General features: G+C 38.5%; 1 protein-coding gene across 5 annotated transcripts in view; it reads right to left on the bottom strand.

Annotated features, from left to right (window-relative positions):
• LOC138323685 (very low-density lipoprotein receptor-like) overlaps positions 1-12,664 on the bottom strand; it is a 34,222-nt gene extending 21,558 nt beyond the window's left edge. For 2 of the 5 annotated variants that reach the window (XR_011208584.1, XM_069268470.1), the window contains exons 1-6: positions 12,439-12,655; positions 4,051-4,173; positions 2,833-2,952; positions 1,686-1,805; positions 1,131-1,253; positions 926-1,045 (exon numbers count right to left, since the gene is read on the bottom strand). Coding sequence is in view for 4 of the 5 variants with exons in the window: in XM_069268470.1 (XP_069124571.1) it covers positions 926-1,045; positions 1,131-1,253; positions 1,686-1,805; positions 2,833-2,952; positions 4,051-4,173; positions 12,439-12,511 (679 nt within the window). In the remaining variant the exon portion in view is untranslated. Of the gene's footprint in view, positions 1-925; positions 1,046-1,130; positions 1,254-1,685; positions 1,806-2,832; positions 2,953-4,050; positions 4,174-10,567; positions 10,587-12,438 lie in introns of those variants that run through there. The other 3 variants (XM_069268467.1, XM_069268469.1, XM_069268471.1) reach the window with 3 other exon arrangements.
• Between the last annotated feature and the right edge of the window lie 11,008 nt (positions 12,665-23,672).

The following is a 23,672-nucleotide window of genomic DNA, read 5'->3' as shown; positions in this document are numbered from 1 at the left end:
GAATCCTATTAACAAATTTTCTTTGACTGACTCCCTGGGGGCAGAGGGGCGGGGCTAAAAAAGGGTCAAATAGGCTAAAACTTCAAAAATCTTCTAAAATTCTGCAAATAGTAGAATCAAATAATTATAGATGGAAAAGTCTTAAGGTGTTTTATAAAAATTGTGATTTATATGACCTTGGGATCTCACGTTACCCCCTGGGGAGGGGTCAAGTTTACTTTAGTTTATATAGGAAAAACATATTTGTGAACATTATTTGCCCAATTTTCATAGGAAATTAGTCAAACTTGATTAGAATTATATATTAGCCTAAGATATAGCATTTCAACATCCATATCCGTCCTCGATGACCCCCTGGGGGACCAGAGGGGCAGGACCAAACAGGGTAAAAATGATTAAAACCTCTAAGTTCACAGGTTTGTTGGAAGCAAATACTCTTCATAGTCTAAAAAGTCAAATTTATAAATCACTGACAAACTTCAAGGCCCAGCATATAGTGTTTGTATGTATTTAATTTTCATTATTTGTTTGATTATATATTCTAACTCAGGTGACCGTTATGGCCCATGGGCCTCTTGTTGATTTTTGTTTTTTCACTTTAAAATAATGGCCGGAACCGGCGTATGAGATCGAAATCGCGACTTGAAAATTTTTTTCATAGAAAAGTGGGGAAAACATTAGTGTCGGGGGTAAAAAATAAGGGTCGGTCGGGTAACCCTAAACAGACACTTTTTTTGTTTGATCATACATTTTTGTAACCTGTGATAAAACCTGCGGCAGGTAAAAATTGAAATACCTGTCTTACAATACATATACTTACATGTATATTGATAAACTTTATGATCGTATATTAATTGATAATTTGAAAATAGTATTTTATAAATTGTGATAAAACCTGCGGCAGGTAAAAATTGAAAATACATACAGTTTATTTCGTCTGAGCCATCTTGGCAATCCGATTCCCCATCACATAGCCATCTCTTGGGCATACATTTCTTGCTTGTTTGACACATGAACTGATCAGCAGCACAGGTTGTATTTGAACCTAGAAAAATATAAACATTGGATATGAACTTCCGTATATATGTCTGAGTACCATTTTGTGATAAAAGAAACCGAAAGGTACGTACAGTTAAGTTCATCCGAGCCGTCAACGCAGTCTCTGTCACCGTCACATCGCCAGTTTTTGTGGATACATTTTTGGTTTGTTTTGCACAAAAATCCTTCATCCGGGCATGTTTTATTTAAGGAACCTGGACATAAATAAAGGATTTTTTGTTTCAATAAACCATGTTTGACTCGGACCTTCCGTAGTAAAGTAAGATAAATCCTTCAGCGATGCAGTTTTTAAGGCTGAGAAATTAAAGAGGCAGTGATTCAATTTTGGCGATATCAACTGAAAAAAAATCTTTCTTCAAGCAAAGTAGAATTCTAGATATTATAATAAATTGGATAGCCTTGATATTTTCCATTGATCATTTACTGACAAGCATAATCTTGATATTTATCCCCTTTAGACACATTTGAACTCTCTCAATTCAAAGGTTTGAACAGTTCATTATAAATGTTCAGGGGTTAATGGGTTAAGCCATCTATTGATGAATATTTTTTCTTACTGCGTCTTTGACAATGTCTCCTTTCTATAGCGGTATTTAGACATTCTGCATTAAACATTTAGGACTTACAGCTAATTTCGTCCGAACCATCTGCACAGTCATTTTGTCCATCACATTTCCATGTTTTAGAGATACAACTCTGGTCGGTCTTACACATAAACTCGTCTTCCGTACAGGTCTTGTTGTGACCTAAATATTTCAATTACCACTTGTTTACTAAATTGAAAATAAAAAGCGAATAACCTCTTTTTCTATTTTTTTTTTAAATTTAAAACTATTTGATATTTGCCGATACTAAAATGCACATATTATTTTGTTGAATGCCGAAAAAAAGTATTCGACTTTGCAGACCTCTATCGATTGTGAAGTCATTGTTTTGTGAGCAAAACCCACGTCGTATTTGGTCTCGCTCGTTTTCCTTGAAAGTTATGACGTTACGCTCGCAAAACACAAAACGTCACTATCAATAATGGCTGGAGAGGAATATACGATTTAGCTTCAATAATTCGAACTTATCAAGTCATTGCCTTGATTTCTTCCATAGACCATTTACTGACAAACATTATCTTGATATTTTACTCATTTAGCCCTTTAGACACATTTCAACTCTCCCAATTCAAAGGTTTGAACAGTTCATTATAAATGTTCAGGGGTTAATGGGTTAATTAAGCCATCTATTGATGAATATTTTTTTCTTACTACGTCTTTGACAATGTCTCCTTTCTATAGCGGTATTTAGACATTCTGCATTAAACATTTAGGACTTACAGCTAATTTTGTCAGAACCATCTGCACAGTTTTTTTGTCCAATTTATAAAATTGTTTGTTATTTACGGTCGGTACTAAAATGCAAGGAATTTATTTTGCTTAATGCTTGGTTGGAAAAGTATTTCGTCTTAGCATATGACATTACAAGTTTACCTCCCGTGCGGGTAGGCATCAATTGTGACGTCATTATCTTGTGAGCGAAACTCACGTCGTTTTTCTTGAAAAGTATAACGTTACGCACACAAACTCATGACATCATAATCAATACCGACCTGAAGCGATACACGTAACTCTGTTTAATATGCAAATACAGTGTATACGATACAGCAACTTATCAAATCGAAGATAATGTTTAAAAATTCTGTGTTTATTTAACTCAGTCGAGAACTTTCAGTTTCTCGTTTACGGAAAGTGTCGGACGTTCCCGATTGATGTCTTGAGTACTCACAGTTAGCTTCGTCAGATTTGTCGATGCAATCACTTTGTCCATCACAGCGCCACGCTTCAGCGATACACATCCTGCTCGTTTTACACATAAACTGTTTGTCTGTACAGGTTTTATTGGGACCTAAAAACGTATAATTTAAATGTCAAAACACTATTTACTCTCTGTAAAATTATAATAAAGAATGCAAAACAAACATTTCTTTGTAAAATTGTTCTGCCCTGCAGGTAGGGCGTTAGAATTGTACCTGCTGCCCCTATTGCATGATCGTAAAAGGCGACTAAATTTAGGATCTTATCCTTTCTTTTCTTCCTAACTGACTTTATCTTTCCTAATGCCTCCCTTGGCACCGCCTCACTTTTGGCCTTGAGTTGAGCGTTCGCCCCTGTGAGAATGGCTCTGGGTTCTGTCCCCTGGCAGAGACACACCAAAGTCTATAAAAGTGGTAGTTTCTGATCCTGCTTAGCGCTCAGCATACATGGAGTGGGACGACTGGTTCGCACGTTGTCAGTATAATGTGACCGGGTGAGGTGTGTTGCTTGGTGTCTTCGGCGACATGCTTCAGTGAAAAAGGGCAACAGTACCACTACACAAGAAGACACAACACAAACATACCGCAGTCTCCCAGGACACCCACCTCGCACAACATACACGCAACACACCGCATACATGGGAGGCCGTCCTTACATGACCATAGCTGTTAATGGGACGTTAATAAATCAAACAAACAAACAAACAAAGTAAAATTGTTATTTTGTATTATCTAAAGTGGGGGATATAAGTAGTAAGAAGCCTGACTAAGCACAATGTACATGTACCTGTAGTATACATTAGTGGGGTAGATTCTATATCAAGTTTATCTGAATAAATCATCTTGACCTTCGTTTCAAGTAAAGAAGAGTATAGTGCATTAATATTCCGTATTTTCATAGTTAGCTTTATCGATCTCTGTGAAGCCAACTATAACTTGGTTACGAGAGGATTTCACAAGTATAAAAAAAAAACATCAGTCAAGCTAACTATGATTTCTTTTCGATCTCCAAATCTCGTATGCGAAGTTGAATGTAACTGGTTGATCAAAATGCGCAAAAATTAAATATAAAATATAAAAAAAATATATATATGTATGTGAAAAAATAGCGGTTATTGGTCACTACTGAGACGCCATTTAGCCATATTAATATGAGGTACCCTATCACAAAGAATATGAATTATACTAACAACTCAGTTCGTCCGATCCGGAATTGCAGTCCCGTTCCCCGTCACAAACCCACTTTTTCGGAATACATTTGTCTGTTGAAATCTCGCATTTATGATGTTCTGGACTACAAGTTGATGCTTCTCCTGTGTGAATACAACAGCACGCTGATAAAATGTGTAAGGTGAAAGCTGATGGATAAAATGCTTTGTAGTCGTCGGTAAAATGATGTGCGGTGGTATAATGTGCGTTGCGAATGGATACAGTGCTCAGCGGATGACAGGTAAAGAGGTTGTAGAAGTCACTAACCATGAAGATTATACCTATTTCATCGCTTTAAGCAGAGAAATACAAAAGTTACACAAAGTTTTATTTGACCCTGATAAAGACATGTTCATTTCTCCAGGGGCCGCGGTGCCTGAGTGGTTCAGGCTATTAGAGTAAGATTTTAAAGGGACATGAACCTAAATAAACCACGTGAATTGAGTAAAATACATATTTAAGACGTGTCAGATACTGTACCTTACTAAGTAAAATATATCAGTTATTGTGCAAATGTGTCAAATAAAATAGTTATAATGGAAATTCCATCTTTCTTTATTTTGAACCGGCCCGGTCGAATTTCGCAGACTGCATATAATAGTGTTGAACTTTAGTGACCTCCCACAATGCACTGCACAAATTACATAAACGTAAACAAAATGGTGTGTCGAAAACGTGGGTGAGGCGAACCCAAACGAATTCCGATAGAAAACGGATTACGACAAGAGTCAGTAACGTGCACGATTGGGAAAGTAGGTAAATATAAATGGATTGCTGCAATGCAAGAGGCGGAAGCAACTTCCTACTTCATACTTGCGTGATGTACATGTGTGCAATAAGTCAGGAACCTCCCTGCGCGGTGCCCCGTCGAATGAAAAGTCTCGTTTGACTTTTGACTTATCACTCAAGTACGCTAAATACTAATTGTTTTATTACGAATATTAACAAATATGGCTTCTACTTCATATGTCAACGATTGTAAATTAGAAAATCATCTTTAAATGTGGAAAACTTATATTCCTTGTCGTGTCAGCAAGTTTGTTGTTCATTATAACCTCGCTATCGACCAGCTTTCGTTTTGTGTTCCAAAAATAGAATATGACGGTCTATTTTTATCATTTTTGGGGTAGGTATTCCCCACGTTTTCCTATCGTTTTAGATAACCAATAATTATAATAAAATATTCAATAAACATCTGAAAATCATATCTAAGCATACAGAATAACTTATTTAATGTTCATGTCCCTTTAAAGGGGCAAAATATGACATAAATGCCTTGTTCTACATTCCGTATGAAGCATATAACATATAGTATTCTCAAATTCTTTGTCATTGTTAAGTATTTTGATTAATACAGTTGAAATTCCAAATGGTATAGCAATACCATTAAGAAGGTATAACATGTACGCTATACCAACACCCGAGCCATAGTCACGTACGTTAAACAAATGAAATATATAACCATTGAGGAGTTGATGAGATGATTTTTTGGCAAGACAATTTACCTAATAAGACAGATACATTATTGTAAGAGCGATTTGAGTAGTTCTGGAAATAGTTGCAGTACTCCACGAGGCATACAAGGCGTTCGACCACAATGTGTAATGGCGGACAGCGAGTGAGTTTGAACATTTCTGGCATATCACAGTAAAACCAACTAATCTCACTTTCATTAGAACTGGTTTATGTCTGATATATGTGCAAATTTTAATGTTCTCTTAGATTGAACTGTCTATTTTACACCAAACAAACCAGACGAAACGTTTCGTCATTTCCGACCACTTGTCTATAACCATAATCAATCCAAACTGGAGAGATATGAAGTCTTCAACTTTGAACATGTCTAAAACCCTGAAGAAAAGAAAATAATCTAAAGGCTTCTGATTGAAGATGTATTGGTTATTAGACACACATTGCTTTTTTTTCTTATACATTTTTAACACTAAATAGTATTAAAAATTGTGATGAGAAAGCTTGGGGACTGGGGACTCGAGGATCCATCAGCAGTATGAAAATGTCGAGTATGAAAAATCACTTTCGGAATGTATATTTATATTGTTAATGTGCTACACCGTCTACGAATATTCCGTCTTTGCATATTACAGAGTTTGTGAGCGCATTTTACGTCGTTTTCTCCGAAAAGTATGACGTTGCGCTTGCAAGCATATGACGTCACAATCAAGACCTACCCGCAAGGGCACATAACTCTGTAATATGCAAATACAGAATATATCAATTAAGACATGGAGCTGACGAATAAGTATTTTACTTCAGTAACAAAAGTAATAGCACTTATGGCAATAAACCATATAGTGCGGTTATCGGAGGGCACCTGTTGATTTGGTAGCGTGATACCTAAAAAAGTTATGTCAGAATTGCTGACGAGTTATTCCACCTTTTTAAATGAAGACAACTTGGTACAATGACAGCTTTGATAGAGGCTAAGTTTATGTGAAAAAAAATTGGTTTGAACACTCAATTTCTTCACCCTCCCTGAAATCCCTCCCATTGTTGGTTTTTGTTTCTGCTGTTGTTTTCTTTTTTGTGTTTCAGCCATGGTAGTAGAAGACAGGATCGTCACGGCTCCTGGACATCGCCCATGGTTCTACTGTTTTTATCAAAAGACTACTCCACAACTCATTGGACTTTGTGTTAGTGACAGAATTTTCCGTGCAGTTTCTGGTGTTGCAGATTTCGCGGTACATATTAATGATTTATATTGATTGATTGACATCATATTGATTATATATGCTGTTTATATTGACGTGAATCAGTTGATATCTGTTTCCCAGTATCACTGATCACTATTGACATCTGATTGATTGATTGATTGAATTTATTGTTTAATTGATTGAGGATGGTTTCCCAGAATCAATCAATTTATTTGATTGATGGCTTGCCATTATGGTCTATTGATGGACCGGCGGCCATCTTAATTGGTGGATTACTGTTTCCCAGAATCTATCAATTAATTTGTGTTGCAATTTTGATTGAATTTGTTTGATGGCGTGCCATTATGGTCTATTGATGGACCGTGCCGCCATATGTATATATTCATTAAAGCTGTGACCATAAATCCAAAATTGAAATTCTTTGTTGTCTGTGCATCTAATGATAACTTACCTAAATTAATATTGTTACCATTATTGAAAAAATTCGGTTTTCTTATTTTCACTTCAGAATAAAATAGTTTAAGATAATTTATTGCATCCGAAAAAAATCCATAATACTAGGCATATGCACAATATGGCATTCGGTATGATTGTGCAGACAACAAAAGCATAAGGAAAACATTAACTATTGTCAAAATGATTGTGTTTATGCTCTGTCACCGGTGGAGCATCTGTTTCATTTTCTGTAGTTACCATGAATTGTGCCGAAGGGTATTTGTATTAGAATACATAAGTACATACAGGATACTACGGTGGCTGATTTATGCCATTTCGTCTTTTCGTCTTTTCGCCCCGAAAAGACGAAAATTAAATATCTTAATTCTCGTCTTTTCGTCTTTTCGCCCCGAAAAGACGAAAATTAACAAATTTAAATTTCGTCTTTTCGCGGCGAAAAGACGAAAAGACGAAAAGTCAAACACGAAAAGACGAAAGTGAAGCACGCTAATTAGCGCCTTTAATTTTCGTCTTTTCGCCTTCAAAAATCTCGTCTTTTCGTCTTTTCGTCTTTTCGCCCCGAAAAGACGAAAATTACAAACCTTAAATTTCGTCTTTTCGTCTTTTCGCCCCGAAAAGACGAAAATTAACAAACCTTAATTTTCGTCTTTTCGTCTTTTCGCCCCGAAAAGACGAAAATTACAAACTTTAAATTTCGTCTTTTCGTCTTTTCGCCCCGAAAAGACGAAAATTAACAAACCTTAAATTTCGTCTTTTCGTCTTTTCGCCCCGAAAAGACGAAAATTAACAAACCTAAAATTTCGTCTTTTCGGGGCGAAAAGACGAAAATTAACAAACCTTAATTTTCGTCTTTTCGTCTTTTCGTCTTTTCGCCTTTTCGCCCCGAAAAAATACAAATTACAGATATACTTTGTCATCTATCATATACGACGGAGATTATAATGTAATTTCTAATGTACAATTATGATGAAGACCATGTCATGTATGTAGTCAAAATGTCTTTTCAAATAATACACAGTACATTGTACCTACTGATTGACTGTTATAATTAACTGTATTTGAGCAATTTCTTGGTACAAGTCCTTCCTTTAAACTCAAAGTCTTCACGAGTTGTCTTTCATAAATTATTTTGTTAACAAGTTTATCCGTGGTTCAAACGCTTTCAAATAATACCCGCCGACAACTTTTTTTTCCCAAGTTGTGTAGGGGAGGCAACTCCTGTAAATGCTATGTTTAGCATCTTAAGTTCATTATGGTCCTTACATATACACGGCAATGTTTTGATAAGCGTAATTGCTAAAAAGGGCGATTAGAACACAAAAAAATAAGATATTAATGAATTTAAAAAAAATGTATCAATCACGCTAAAGGATTTGCGGAATGATGAATCTGTTAGTGGCACGTGGCATATGCCACGTGTGAGAAATCTACGTAACTGCTGTAAACAAACATGTTGACTTCTGTTTTAAAACTTCTAATCTTAGTTATTGATGAAGATACTTGTAATACTATCAATTTAATAAATCGATTGTTATCATAAACTACTTTGATGCTTCTATATTGAACAATTAAGTCAATATTAAGATAAAAAGATTTCAAAATGACTTCCACACCAGACCGGAAGGCGAAAAGACGAAAAGACGAAAATTAAGGTTTGTTAATTTTCGTCTTTTCGGGGCGAAAAGACGAAAAGACGAAATTTAAGGTTTGTTAATTTTCGTCTTTTCGGGGCGAAAAGACGAAAAGACGAAAATTAAGGTTTGTTAAATTTCGTCTTTTCGGGGCGAAAAGACGAAAAGACGAAAAGACGAAAATTAAGGTTTGTTAATTTTCGTCTTTTCGGGGCGAAAAGACGAAAAGACGAAATTTAAGGTTTGTTAATTTTCGTCTTTTCGGGGCGAAAAGACGAAAAGACGAAAATTAAGGTTTGTTAAATTTCATCTTTTCGGGGCGAAAAGACGAAAAGACGAAAATTAAGGTTTGTTAATTTTCGTCTTTTCGGGGCGAAAAGACGAAAAGACGAAATTTAAGGTTTGTTAAATTTCGTCTTTTCGGGGCGAAAAGACGAAAAGACGAAAATTAAGGTTTGTTAATTTTCGTCTTTTCGGGGCGAAAAGACGAAAAGACGAGAATTTTGAAGGCGAAAAGACGAGAATCAAAGTCGCTAATTAGCGTGTATCACTTTCGTCTTTTCGTGTTTGACTTTTCGTCTTTTCGTCTTTTCGCGGCGAAAAGACGAAATTTAAAGTTGTTAAATTTCGTCTTTTCGGGGCGAAAAGACGAAAATTAAGGTTTCTTAATTCTCGTCTTTTCGGGGCGAAAAGACGAAAAGACGAAATGGCACAAATCAGCCACCGTAGGATACACTTTTACCTATTTTCTACCATTGATTTCATGATTCATTTCCCGAAGCACCATTGACTTTTGTACAAATAGTTCTCATTTAGAATTCAACCACAAGCCGAATCACCATGAGTAAGGGTTTGCACAGCTATCCTATCTTGTAGATATGCAATGGAAGTGCAAATATATAACCTTTGCGAACCAGAAGTTCATAATTCTAAAAGACCTTAAAAGAAGCAAAAACAAGAATTGTTAGAAAAGTGAAAGGATGGTTGTTTTTAGGGACAGTATAGACAGCCGAATGACATCCTGACGGTACGTAAACTCTCCCGGTCAAATAGTCACTTCAAGATAATCCAGGAAATAGCTCGTTACTGTATCAGTGTATAATACAATGTTTGATTCATGTATGTGGATGTGGTAAGTGTGAAGCAAAGGTCACAAGGTCACAGACGAACAGTTTTATAGACGAAGTAATTAAGACAAACGAACCCATTCTTAAAATCATATTACAATGTATATGATATGAAGACTATTGCTTTATTTTCAGGTCTAGTTCATCACGCTGATCATAAGCCTAGTTTAAAGCGAATTAACAACTTCTGTAAAACAACTATGGTTTACAAACGTATTTTTATGATATTTTGAGAATGTTTTAGGAAGACTAGCATTATACTGTTCCTACATACACGATACAAATGTCTGTAACATTCGTGTAGGAAAATCGACGTTTCGTCTCTTTGACTTGATTTTATAACATAAAAATAAACCACAGAATAGTGTAATATCTTAGGACATTTACAAAATTAAGTAGTTTACAAAGCAATGAAATATGTAAAATCTTCATGGTTAGTGACTTCCACATCCTCTTTGTTGTCATCCGCAGAGCACTGTATCCATCCCCAACGCACCTTATACCACCGCACATCATTTTACCGAAGGCCGCCAAGCGTTTTATCCACCGAAACACAAGTTATATCCATCCGCAACGCACATTATATCACTGCACATCATGCATTTTACCAACTGCCTTAAAGCATGTTATCCACCCGAAACGCACTTTATCTGAGAGAAGCTGTTTACAGTTTACACGTACGATCAGTGTGTTTATGGGGACAACTTCCGGTGATATGCAAGGCCTGTGAACGGAAATGTGGCTCAGACATGTGTCATTACCTAACACCATCAAACTTCATATCTACACGTGACAGTAAAAATATATTATTTGTTTCACAAAAAGGTACGAGGCTAGGTTGAAAAGTGCCGTTTTTTTCAAAGATACAAATTAAGTTTACGTGTTGATAATGAACAGTGCCTTAATTTGTTACCATAACAAAGAGCAAAATCTTGAAATCTATGGATGGGGTTTCGTCTGTTATTTTGATTGGCTGAGACAACGACGTCATGATTCCATTGAAAAAAGTATCCTTGAAGGAATTTGCATTTTTGAAGAGTTTACTTTATAGTGAATTGGGTTTATGAGGATTAATTTGAATATGTTTTTTTGTTATTGACTATTGAGATATAAAAAAAAACTTCCGAGTGTACTCTCATAAATCTGCTTCACGGTTTATTTATAATACACATATGACATGCTTTATGTTATATCTCCATAACTCAAGTTGATCCTAAAAAAAATCACGATTCGTATGGCAGATTTGTGCATTATTCAAAATACTGTAATTGACGGATCGCCAGCTGTCAATCAAACCGCACGTGACTTTGTATTTTGTATTGTGTGTGCTACGATGTTTGCTCCGACATTGAATAGTCCGTTTGTGAGCACGAGGCGTGGCTATATTACACCTGGCGATCGGTCAATTTCGTGACTAGCCCCTGTGTTATTTTGAGAAATAAGAATCATGACGAAGGTGAAAATTACGACTGCACCGGTCCCTGTGGTATGCTTGTGTACATTGTCGTCTGCAAGTTGTGTTGTATTTCTAACATAAAATAAACAAATGATTTTGACTGCTCGCACCGTGAAACACTACGTAAATGAACTTGACACGGACGCTTTATTATTTCAAAGAAACTAATTATACAGAGGTTAATTTCAGCGAAAGCAATTATCATTCATATGAGCCTCTTGGTCGAGTTAAACTGGATGGAAACACTTCGCACATTAAAGTAAACTCATAGCTGATTTTACACATAGTATATAGTATTATACACATAAAATTGAGAAATTAAATTAACGTCTTTATCATCATCATTATTATAATCGTTTATTTTTTAATGTTTATTTTTTAGCAATGGTACAATTAATACATAAACATATTCATAAAAATTAATTAGTTACGACAGTTTGTGTACATAATATATAAATAACTTTGACAAATGCTAGTAATTTTCATGCGAAACATAATAACACATTACATAATTCATGCACACCGAAAAGAAATTTCATGAGAATAAAATGTGCTAAAATGTTATGGAATGACACGAGAATATATACATGTATAAACATCGTGGAAAGTAATTTGAATTAAAAAAAAAATCTGAAAATCCAAATCCGTGGATGTTTAGGTGAATTTCTGGAGGATGACACCCAATTACATGTATAATGCTGTCGATTATCTAATTTAATTAATATGGTATCCGTGTATCGTAGACGTGGTTTCAACGGTACACTGCCTCCGATAACCGCTATTGCCTATGGCTATAACAGATGAAGTGCAATGCCGTTTAACTTATGAATTAATCTTCAAAAAAAAAAAATTCTTTGTGTAATAAGCGATTAATTACTTATATATTTATAAAGAAACTTTCCAGTGACAATAGGAAACGTTTTCAGCAAGTTTGATACCCATTGTATTTCTTTTTCATTATTGCTACAATATAGCCCAAACCGTAAATAAAATTTCCGTAAATACATGATAATAAAAACAACAGTACCTGGATTTGTGAAGCAAACAGCAATAATAATGGAGAAGAGAACGACATTAAAGATGTATGTCCCAACCGCCATGGTCCCTGGTGCTACAAAATTACACTAAACTGAATCCGTCGGTGAAGATGTTGTTTCCGGAACAGACAACCGAGTCATATGTTAGTGTATACGTATTATTCTGTCTTGCCACGGAGATGAAAGATTGTCTAACGAATTTTTTCTTTTATAGTTTGTACGCTCGATTTATTTAGTATCTTACGAAATTTTACTAATGTTATTCCAAGAAAGGGCAAGTCTAGATTTTTTTGCCGACTTATCATGGACATGTTTCATCCTGTCGCTGCGCATGCACTGAACCGTATATGTTAATTATCCTTGTGATATTATATATATATATATACTTTATGTGACGTAATCAGAAACATTTTCACACTTACAAATTGCTACGTATGGTATACATTTCGAATTATATCATGTTATTATATAATATAATAAAATAGCGACGATCAATCTAAACCGCTAAATGAATGTAGAACGTTAGGGAACTATAACATGTAACCGACAAAAGAGAAGTAACTTCACATCAATGTCGACGTTAGCACTGTAAGGGAAGGGGAACGTAATGATATATAACGCCAAGTGACTGACATCGGTTATCTACGAAGAGAGGGAACATATAAATCATCACGATCTTTTGCTTATGGGTCGCGAGTTCGAATTTCTTGTGTGGTTCTTGCCATGAATTGCTGAATGGTGTTTTTTCTACGGGCACTCCGGCCTTCTTCCGCCTCTTAAACATGGGTCGTCCTTCTATAATCACTCTGGTTAGGACGTTAAATCAAACGGACCTTAATTTCATATATCATTCATATTATATGTAGGCTAGAGTTCCTTATTCAGTAGTTTTTAGCTGTGCATAATCACCGTCGAAATAAAAACATGACCGACAGGCTCCTTCCATCCATCACTTGATTATGTCATATAGCAAACCTGGAGCATCTGTGTGTGCAGCTGTTGATGAGACAGGTGTTTGCTCATTGTATGCACACAATCTTATTAAAATTAGTCTTTGAATTCCGCTCCAATACAAACCAAAAGGATTGAATAACGGTACACCATACACCAGACATGTATCTAGCTGTCATCAATGTCTAAGTCTGGTGTTAGGGCCATACTATCTCAAGCTACGGTACACTGTATGGCTTTGAAGTTTCGCTCTTTGTAAGCTTTAAATGAAGTCTGTTTGCCTGTGACTGGTCATTTTTTCTCTCTCTCCCGAAATGCATTCAGTTTTGCTACGACAAAGTCCAGGAGTGGATACATGACAGTGATAGTAACCACTGGAATACCGAGGATAGGATTAAAAAACTACACACTAAATCTACATGGTGACATTAATTGTCAAAATATCTTGTTTATGGAATGTTTGAAGGAGAGGAAAAGAGGAGGAAAGATAAAATATACGTTGACATATCATTCAAAGGTGCATCCTCGATACGCCAGGGGTTCCGATCACTTACGATCACTATAAGTGATCGGAACCCCTGGAGTATCGAGGACGTAAATGATGGAATTGCTTTGTTTGATATTTTGTTTTTCACTATTTTAATATATTTTCATTACAGTTCAGAAAATGTTCAAACATTCCAAGAAAGATAACTTCTGTACAACTAAAAGCTAAACAGCGAAGGGAGATTACTCCTGTGTCCGTATGAACATTGCTGACTTGAGTTTATAATTTTTCCAAACAAATATAGCTTAAAATGCTCCAACGCTGACAAATGGTATTTTTTCACTATGAAAAACAGGATCAGACGATTGGGTATTTTTCTGCAGTTACCAATGTTACTTTCTTTACACCATTACCGCCATTGGAAAGTTTGAGCTTCTAATTTCACTTCAAGATAAAAATATTAGAAATAATTAATTGCATCCTGAAAAAAAATCCGTGGCAATATGTTATATATAGAATGAAGTTCTGATTGCGCATGCACCAAAAACAAAATAAAATATTTTATATTATTTTTGTGTTAATTAGACATATTTAAACACGATTAAACGCCAATTATTGTTCAAATGATGAGTATCATTTATGGCCTGTCGGCGGTGGAACATATTTAAATCGGATGTTTTCATTTACATATTTTATCAATTACAGGGTGAAAAAAACCATAACTACGTCGAACTTCAATCGATTGTATTAATTCCGTAAAATGTCGATTGAACTGCGTGTAAACTTTTCATAATTGGGGATTTTAGAAAATATATTTGGTTTAAGAAAAAGAGTGTACATGTAATTCAATTCAGTCTCGCTTCAAAATAGATTACATAGTATTGATAAAATAAATTGATTTTTTTTTTTAAATTTCCGAGTTATACGTATGAAACCACATCGATATTGACGTTTTGTGTAGCACAACAGGTGTTTTTAATTATCTCTATGTTATAACTAGTACCTAGTGTAAACGTAAGGTCTTTTGTTGGTAAAAACTAAAAAAGAACTCAACTATTTTTTTTTTATTTATATATACTCTTCTTTATTATTTGCTGATAGTCCGGGTGTATGATAGGGACCATGTAATATCTGATATCTGTCTTTCTTTATTTCGCCTCGCTGTATATTTTGTTTCAATCTCTCCGTCGCTGATCACATTTTGCTCGTCTGTTCTTCAATGGTGCAACACCAATTCACAAACGCCAATTAATTTTGTCAATGTGTCGCAATTTGTTTCGTTTCTTCCCGAAATAAAAAAAAATAATTTCGAAAAAAGATTGAGGACTGTAACTTCTAACTGCGTTTTTCAAATGAAAGTACTAAAATGACATTTCAAAACGTACGTTAGAATGCGTATTTTTATTCGTTTTTAGCTCACCTGGCCCGAAGGGCCGGTGAGCTTATGTCATGGCGCGGCGTCCGTCGTCCGTCGTCCGTCCGTCGTCCGTCCGTCGTCCGTCCGTCCGTCTGTCCGTCAACATTTCCTTTAAATCGCTACTAGTCATAGAGTTCTGCATGGATTGTAACCAAATTTTGCCACAAACATCCTTGGGGGAAGGGGAACAGAACTTGTATAAATTTTGGCTCTGACACCCCGGGGGCAGGAGGGGCGGGGCCCAATAGGGGAAATATAGGTAAATCCTTTAAATCGCTACTTGTCATAGAGTTCTGAATGGAATGTAACAAAATTTGGCCACAAACATCCTTGGGGGAAGGGGAACAGAACTTGTATAAATTTTGGCTCTGACCCCCCGGGGGCAGGAGGGGCGGGGCCCAATAGGGGAAATAGAGGTAAATCCTTTAAATCGCTACTTGTCATAGAGTTCTACATGGATTGTAACCAAATTTGGCCACAAACATCCTTGGGGGAAGGGGAACAGAACTTGTATAAATTTTGGCTCTGACCCCCCGGGGGCAGGAGGGGCGGGGCCAAATAGGGGAAATAGAGGTAAATCCTTTAAATCGCTACTTGTCATAGAGTTCTGCATGGATTGTAACCAAATTTGGCCAGAAACATCCTTGGGGGAAGGGGAACAGAACTTGTATAAATTTTGGCTCTGACCCCCCGGGGGCAGGAGGGGCGGGGCCCAATAGGGGAAATAGAGGTAAATCCTTTAAATCGCTACTAGTCATAGAGTTCTACATGGATTGTAACTAAATTTTGCCACAAACATCCTTGGGGGAAGGGGTACAGAACTTGTATAAATTTTGGCTCTGACCCCCCGGGGCCAGGAGGGGCGGGGCCCAAGAGGGGAAATAGAGGTAAATCCTTTAAATCACTACTTGTCATAGAGTTCTACATGGATTGTAACCAAATTTGGCCAGAAACATCCTTGGGGGAAGGGGAACAGAACTTGTATAAATTTTGGCTCTGACCCCCCGGGGGCAGGAGGGGCGGGGCCAAATAGGGGAAATAGAGGTAAATCCTTTAAATCGCTACTTGTCATAGAGTTCTACATGGATTGTAACCAAATTTGGCCACAAACATCCTTGGGGGAAGGGGAACAGAACTTGTATAAATTTTGGCTCTGACCCCCCGGGGGCAGGAGGGGCGGGGCCCAATAGGTGAAATAGAGGTAAATCCTTTAAATCGCTACTAGTCATAGAGTTCTACATGGATTGTAACTAAATTTTGCCACAAACATCCTTGGGGGAAGGGGAACAGAACTTGTATAAATTTTGGCTCTGACCCCCCCCCGGGGGCAGGAGGGGCGGGCCCAATAGGGGAAATAGAGGTAAATCCTTTAAATCGCTACTTGTCATAGAGTTCTACATGGATTGTAACCAAATTTGGCCACAAACATCCTTGGGGGAAGGGGAACAGAACTTGTATAAATTTTGGCTCTGACCCCCCGGGGGCAGGAGGTGCAGGGCCCAATAGGGGAAATAGAGGTAAATCCTATAAATTGCTACTAGTCGTAGAGTTCTGCGTGGATTGTAACCAAATTTGGCCAGAAAACATCCTTGGGGGAAGGGGAAGAGAACTTGTATAAATTTTGGCTCTGACCCCCCGGGGGCAGGTGGGGCGGGGCCCAATAGGGGAAATAGAGGTAAATCCTATAAATTGCTACTAGTCGTAGAGTTCTGCACGGATTGTAACCAAATTTGGCCAGAAACATCCTTGGGGGAAGGGGAACAGAACTTGTATAAATTTTGGCTCTGACCCCCCGCGGGCAGGAGGGGCGGGGCCCAATAGGGGAAATAGAGGTAAATTCTTTAAATCGCTACTAGTCATAGAGTTCTACATGGATTGTAACTAAATTTTGCCACAAACATCCTTGGGGGAAGGGGTACAGAACTTGTTTATATAGTTTATATATAACAAATATAGCTTAAAATGCTCCAACGCTGACAAATGGTATTTTTTCACTATGAAAAACAGGATCAGACGATTGGGTATTTTTCTGCAGTTACCAATGTTACTTTCTTTACACCATTACCGCCATTGGAAAGTTTGAGCTTCTAATTTCACTTCAAGATAAAAATATTAGAAATAATTAATTGCATCCTGAAAAAAAATCCGTGGCAATATGTTATATATAGAATGAAGTTCTGATTGCGCATGCATCAAAAACAAAATAAAATATTTTATATTATTTTTGTGTTAATTAGACATATTTAAACACGATTAAACGCCAATTATTGTTCAAATGATGAGTATCATTTATGGCCTGTCGGCGGTGGAACATATTTAAATCGGATGTTTTCATTTACATATTTTATCAATTACAGGGTGAAAAAAACCATAACTACGTCGAACTTCAATCGATTGTATTAATTCCGTAAAATGTCGATTGAACTGCGTGTAAACTTTTCATAATTGGGGATTTTAGAAAATATATTTGGTTTAAGAAAAAGAGTGTACATGTAATTCAATTCAGTCTCGCTTCAAAATAGATTACATAGTATTGATAAAATAAATTGATTTTTTTTTTAAATTTCCGAGTTATACGTATGAAACCACATCGATATTGACGTTTTGTGTAGCACAACAGGTGTTTTTAATTATCTCTATGTTATAACTAGTACCTAGTGTAAACGTAAGGTCTTTTGTTGGTAAAAACTAAAAAAGAACTCAACTATTTTTTTTTTTATTTATATATATACTCTTCTTTATTATTTGCTGATAGTCCGGGTGTATGATAGGGACCATGTAATATCTGATATCTGTCTTTCTTTATTTCGCCTCGCTGTATATTTTGTTTCAATCTCTCCGTCGCTGATCACCATTTTGCTCGTCTGTTCTTCAATGGTGCAACACCAATTCACAAACGCCAATTAATTTTGTCAATGTGTCGCAATTTGTTTCGTTTCTTCCCGAAATAAAAAAAAATAATTTCGAAAAAAGATTGAGGACTGTAACTTCTAACTGCGTTTTTCAAATGAAAGTACTAAAATGACATTTCAAAACGTACGTTAGAATGCGTATTTTTATTCGTTTTTAGCTCACCTGGCCCGAAGGGCCGGTGAGCTTATGTCATGGCGCGGCGTCCGTCGTCCGTCGTCCGTCCGTCCGTCCGTCCGTCGTCCGTCCGTCCGTCCGTCTGTCCGTCAACATTTCCTTTAAATCGCTACTAGTCATAGAGTTCTGCATGGATTGTAACCAAATTTTGCCACAAACATCCTTGGGGGAAGGGGAACAGAACTTGTATAAATTTTGGCTCTGACACCCCGGGGGCAGGAGGGGCGGGGCCCAATAGGGGAAATATAGGTAAATCCTTTAAATCGCTACTTGTCATAGAGTTCTGAATGGAATGTAACAAAATTTGGCCACAAACATCCTTGGAGGAAGGGGAACAGAACTTGTTTAAATTTTGGCTCTGACCCCCCGGGGGCAGGAGGGGCGGGGCCCAATAGGGGAAATAGAGGTAAATCCTTTAAATCGCTACTTGTCATAGAGTTCTACATGGATTGTAACCAAATTTGGCCACAAACATCCTTGGGGGAAGGGGAACAGAACTTGTATAAATTTTGGCTCTGACCCCCCGGGGGCAGGAGGGGCGGGGCCCAATAGGGGAAATAGAGGTAAATCCTTTAAATCGCTACTAGACATAGAGTTCTACATGGATTGTAACCAAATTTGGCCACAAACATCCTTGGGGGAAGGGGAACAGAACTTGTATAAATTTTGGCTCTGACCCCCCGGGGGCAGGAGGGGCGGGGCCCAATAGGGGAAATAGAGGTAAATCCTTTAAATCGCTACTAGTCATAGAGTTCTACATGGATTGTAACTAAATTTTGCCACAAACATCCTTGGGGGAAGGGGTACAGAACTTGTATAAATTTTGGCTCTGACCCCCCGGGGCCAGGAGGGGCGGGGCCCAAGAGGGGAAATAGAGGTAAATCCTTTAAATCACTACTTGTCATAGAGTTCTACATGGATTGTAACCAAATTTGGCCAGAAACATCCTTGGGGGAAGGGGAACAGAACTTGTATAAATTTTGGCTCTGACCCCCCGGGGGCAGGAGGGGCGGGGCCAAATAGGGGAAATAGAGGTAAATCCTTTAAATCGCTACTTGTCATAGAGTTCTACATGGATTGTAACTAAATTTTGCCACAAACATCCTTGGGGGAAGGGGAACAGAACTTGTATAAATTTTGGCTCTGACCCCCCGGGGGCAGGAGGGGCGGGGCCCAATAGGGGAAATATAGGTAAATCCTTTAAATCGCTACTTGTCATAGAGTTCTACATGGATTGTAACCAAATTTGGCCACAAACATCCTTGGGGGAAGGGGAACAGAACTTGTATAAATTTTGGCTCTGACCCCCCGGGGGCAGGAGGGGCGGGGCCCAATAGGGGAAATAGAGGTAAATCCTTTAAATCGCTACTAGTCATAGAGTTCTACATGGATTGTAACCAAATTTGGCCAGAAACATCCTTGGGGGAAGGGGAACAGAACTTGTATAAATTTTGGCTCTGACCCCCCCGGGGGCAGGAGGGGCGGGGCCCAATAGGGGAAATAGAGGTAAATCCTTTAAATCGCTACTAGTCATAGAGTTCTACATGGATTGTAACTAAATTTTGCCACAAACATCCTTGGGGGAAGGGGTACAGAACTTGTATAAATTTTGGCTCTGACCCCCCGGGGCCAGGAGGGGCGGGGCCCAAGAGGGGAAATAGAGGTAAATCCTTTAAATCACTACTTGTCATAGAGTTCTACATGGATTGTAACAAAATTTGGCCACAAACATCCTTGGGGGAAGGGGAACAGAACTTGTATAAATTTTTGCTCTGACCCCCCGGGGGCAGGAGGGGCGGGGCCAAATAGGGGAAATAGAGGTAAATCCTTTAAATCGCTACTTGTCATAGAGTTCTACATGGATTGTAACTAAATTTTGCCACAAACATCCTTGGGGGAAGGGGAACAGAACTTGTATAAATTTTGGCTCTGACCCCCCGGGGGCAGGAGGGGCGGGGCCCAATAGGTGAAATAGAGGTAAATCCTTTAAATCGCTACTAGTCATAGAGTTCTACATGGATTGTAACTAAATTTTGCCACAAACATCCTTGGGGGAAGGGGAACAGAACTTGTATAAATTTTGGCTCTGACCCCCCCCCGGGGGCAGGAGGGGCGGGGCCCAATAGGGGAAATAGAGGTAAATCCTTTAAATCGCTACTTGTCATAGAGTTCTACATGGATTGTAACCAAATTTGGCCACAAACATCCTTGGGGGAAGGGGAACAGAACTTGTATAAATTTTGGCTCTGACCCCCCGGGGGCAGGAGGTGCAGGGCCCAATAGGGGAAATAGAGGTAAATCCTATAAACTGCTACTAGTCGTAGAGTTCTGCATGGATTGTAACCAAATTTGGCCAGAAACATCCTTGGGGGAAGGGGAACAGAACTTGTATAAATTTTGGCTCTGACCCCCCCGGGGGCAGGAGGGGCGGGGCCCAATAGGGGAAATAGAGGTAAATCCTATAAATTGCTACTAGTCGTAGAGTTCTGCACGGATTGTAACCAAATTTGGCCAGAAACATCCTTGGGGGAAGGGGAACAGAACTTGTATAAATTTTGGCTCTGACCCCCCGGGGGCAGGAGGGGCGGGGCCCAATAGGGGAAATAGAGGTAAATCCTTTTAAATCGCTACTAGTCATAGAGTTCTACATGGATTGTAACTAAATTTTGCCACAAACATCCTTGGGGGAAGGGGTACAGAACTTGTATAAATTTTGGCTCTGACCCCCCGGGGCCAGGAGGGGCGGGGCCCAAGAGGGGAAATAGAGGTAAATCCTTTAAATCACTACTTGTCCTAGAGTTCTACATGGATTGTAACCAAATTTGGCCAGAAACATCCTTGGGGGAAGGGGAACAGAACTTGTATAAATTTTGGCTCTGACCCCCCGGGGGCAGGAGGGGCGGGGCCAAATAGGGGAAATAGAGGTAAATCCTTTAAATCGCTACTTGTCATAGAGTTCTACATCGATTGTAACTAAATTTTGCCACAAACATCCTTGGGGGAAGGGGAACAGAACTTGTATAAATTTTGGCTCTGACCCCCCGGGGGCAGGAGGGGCGGGGCCCAATAGGGGAAATAGAGGTAAATCCTTTAAATCGCTACTAGTCATAGAGTTCTACATGGATTGTAACTAAATTTTGCCACAAACATCCTTGGGGGAAGGGGAACAGAACTTGTATAAATTTTGGCTCTGACCCCCCCCCCCCCCCCCCCCCCCCCCCCCCCCCGGGGGCAGGAGGGGCGGGGCCCAATAGGGGAAATAGAGGTAAATCCTTTAAATCGCTACTAGTCGTAGAGTTCTGCATGGATTGTAACCAAATTTGGCCAGAAACATCCTTGGGGAAAGGGGAACAGAACTTGTATAAATTTTGGCTCTGACCCCCCCCCCCCCCCCCCCCCCCCCGGGCTGGAGGGGTGGGGCCCAATAGGGGAAATAGAGGTAAATCCTTTAATTCGCTACTAGTCATAGAGTTCTGCATGGAATGTAACCAAATTTGGCCAGAAATATCCTTGGGAGAATAAGAACTTAGTTTGTATAAATTTTGGCTCTGGTCCCCGGGGCAGGAGGAGCGGGGCCCAATAGGGGAATTATAGGTAAATTCTATAAATTGCTACTTAATTGTCCTAGAGTTTTGTATGGATTGTAACTAAATTTGGCCACAAACATCCTTCGGGGTAGGAGAACAGAACTTGTATAAATTTTGGCTCTGACCCTCAGGGGGCAGGAGGGGCGGGGCCCAATAGGGGAAATAGAGGTAAATTCTATCAAATGCTACTTGTCCTAGAGTTCTTCATGGATTGTAACCAAATTTGGCCACAAACATCCTTGGGGGAAGAGGAACAGACTTTTATAAATTTTGGCTCTGATCCCCTGGGGGTAGGAGAGGTGGGGCCCAATAGGGGAAATAGAGGTAAATCCTATAAATTGCTACTAGTCGTAGAGTTCTGCATGGATTGTAACCAAATTTGGCCAGAAACATCCTTGGGGGAAGGGGAACAGAACCTGTATAAATTTTGGCTCTGGCCCCCCGGGGGCTGGAGGGGTGGGGCCCAATAGGGGAAATAGAGGTAAATCCTTTAATTCGCTACTAGTCATAGAGTTCTACATGGAATGTAACCAAATTTGGCCAGAAATATCCTTGGGAGAATAAGAACTGAGTTTGTATAAATTTTGGCTCTGGTCCCCCAGGCAGGAGGGGCGGGGCCCAATAGGGGAATTATAGGTAAATTCTATAAATTGCTACTTAATTGTCCTAGAGTTCTGTATGGATTGTAACTAAATTTTGCCACAAACATCCTTGGGGGTAGGAGAACAGAACTTGTATAAATTTTGGCTCTGACCCTCAGGGGGCAGGAGGGGCAGGGCCCAATAGGGGAAATAGAGGTAAATTCTATCAATCGCTACTTCTCATAGAGTTCTGCATGGATTGTAACCAAATTTGGCCACAAACATTCTTTGTGGAAGGGGAACAGAACTTGTATAAATTTTGGCTCTGACCCCCAGGGGGCAGGAGGGGTGGGGCCCAATAGGGGATTTAGAGGTTAATATTAAAATTCCTTCAGAAAAGAAACAATGAACCTGTATTCAGAAAATTATTTGGCATTACAAACCAGGTGAGCGATACAGGCCCTCTGGGCCTCTTGTTTATTATTTTAGCGCTTTTCGCGCTATCACTTGGAGCTGTAAAATGGTACGTATTTCCTGTAGTGAACCTCCTAATGGAGCTAGTTTATATCCGCGCTGATAAATCATACTTTACAGTTTCACATTTGCGTTTACGCTAAAATACGAACGTTTAACAGTTTATATACATGCTAATGTGGACGGAACAGAAGATTTGTTTTGCATTTTAAACGATCGCAATATTGTACTACACAAGCTGTTGACGCGTATCCAATGTCGTTTATGTGGATTGATGTTGTAAGACAACATATGTTGGTAAGGTAGCTATGTACTTTTATGATCAATCGTAATTAAAAGTCAAACTACACTATGTTTATTGTAAATGATTTTGCATTTAATATTCTAAATAACGAAAATTTATGGTTTTTGCAGTTGTTTTATCCTTGGAGATAGAACCATTATCGATACTTCAGGGGTTACAATTACTAACTTATATCCACCTCGGCCCCGGACATATGTACATCGAAGGTCTTGTCTCGTGTTTGCTTTCCAGTTTTTTTTATCAGGTTTGTATATTGTATCAGGGATGGGATAAGAACGTGTATTTCAATTAATACAAATGTCTTTTTTTATTGCTACCACTGTGTACAATCCAAAC

The sequence above is a fragment of the Argopecten irradians genome, chromosome 5 (genome assembly GCF_041381155.1).
Source record: "Argopecten irradians isolate NY chromosome 5, Ai_NY, whole genome shotgun sequence".
NCBI lineage: Eukaryota > Metazoa > Mollusca > Bivalvia > Pectinida > Pectinidae > Argopecten > Argopecten irradians.
The sequence above is the reverse complement of the archived record's forward strand: the minus strand, read 5'-3'. Positions and strand labels throughout refer to the sequence as shown.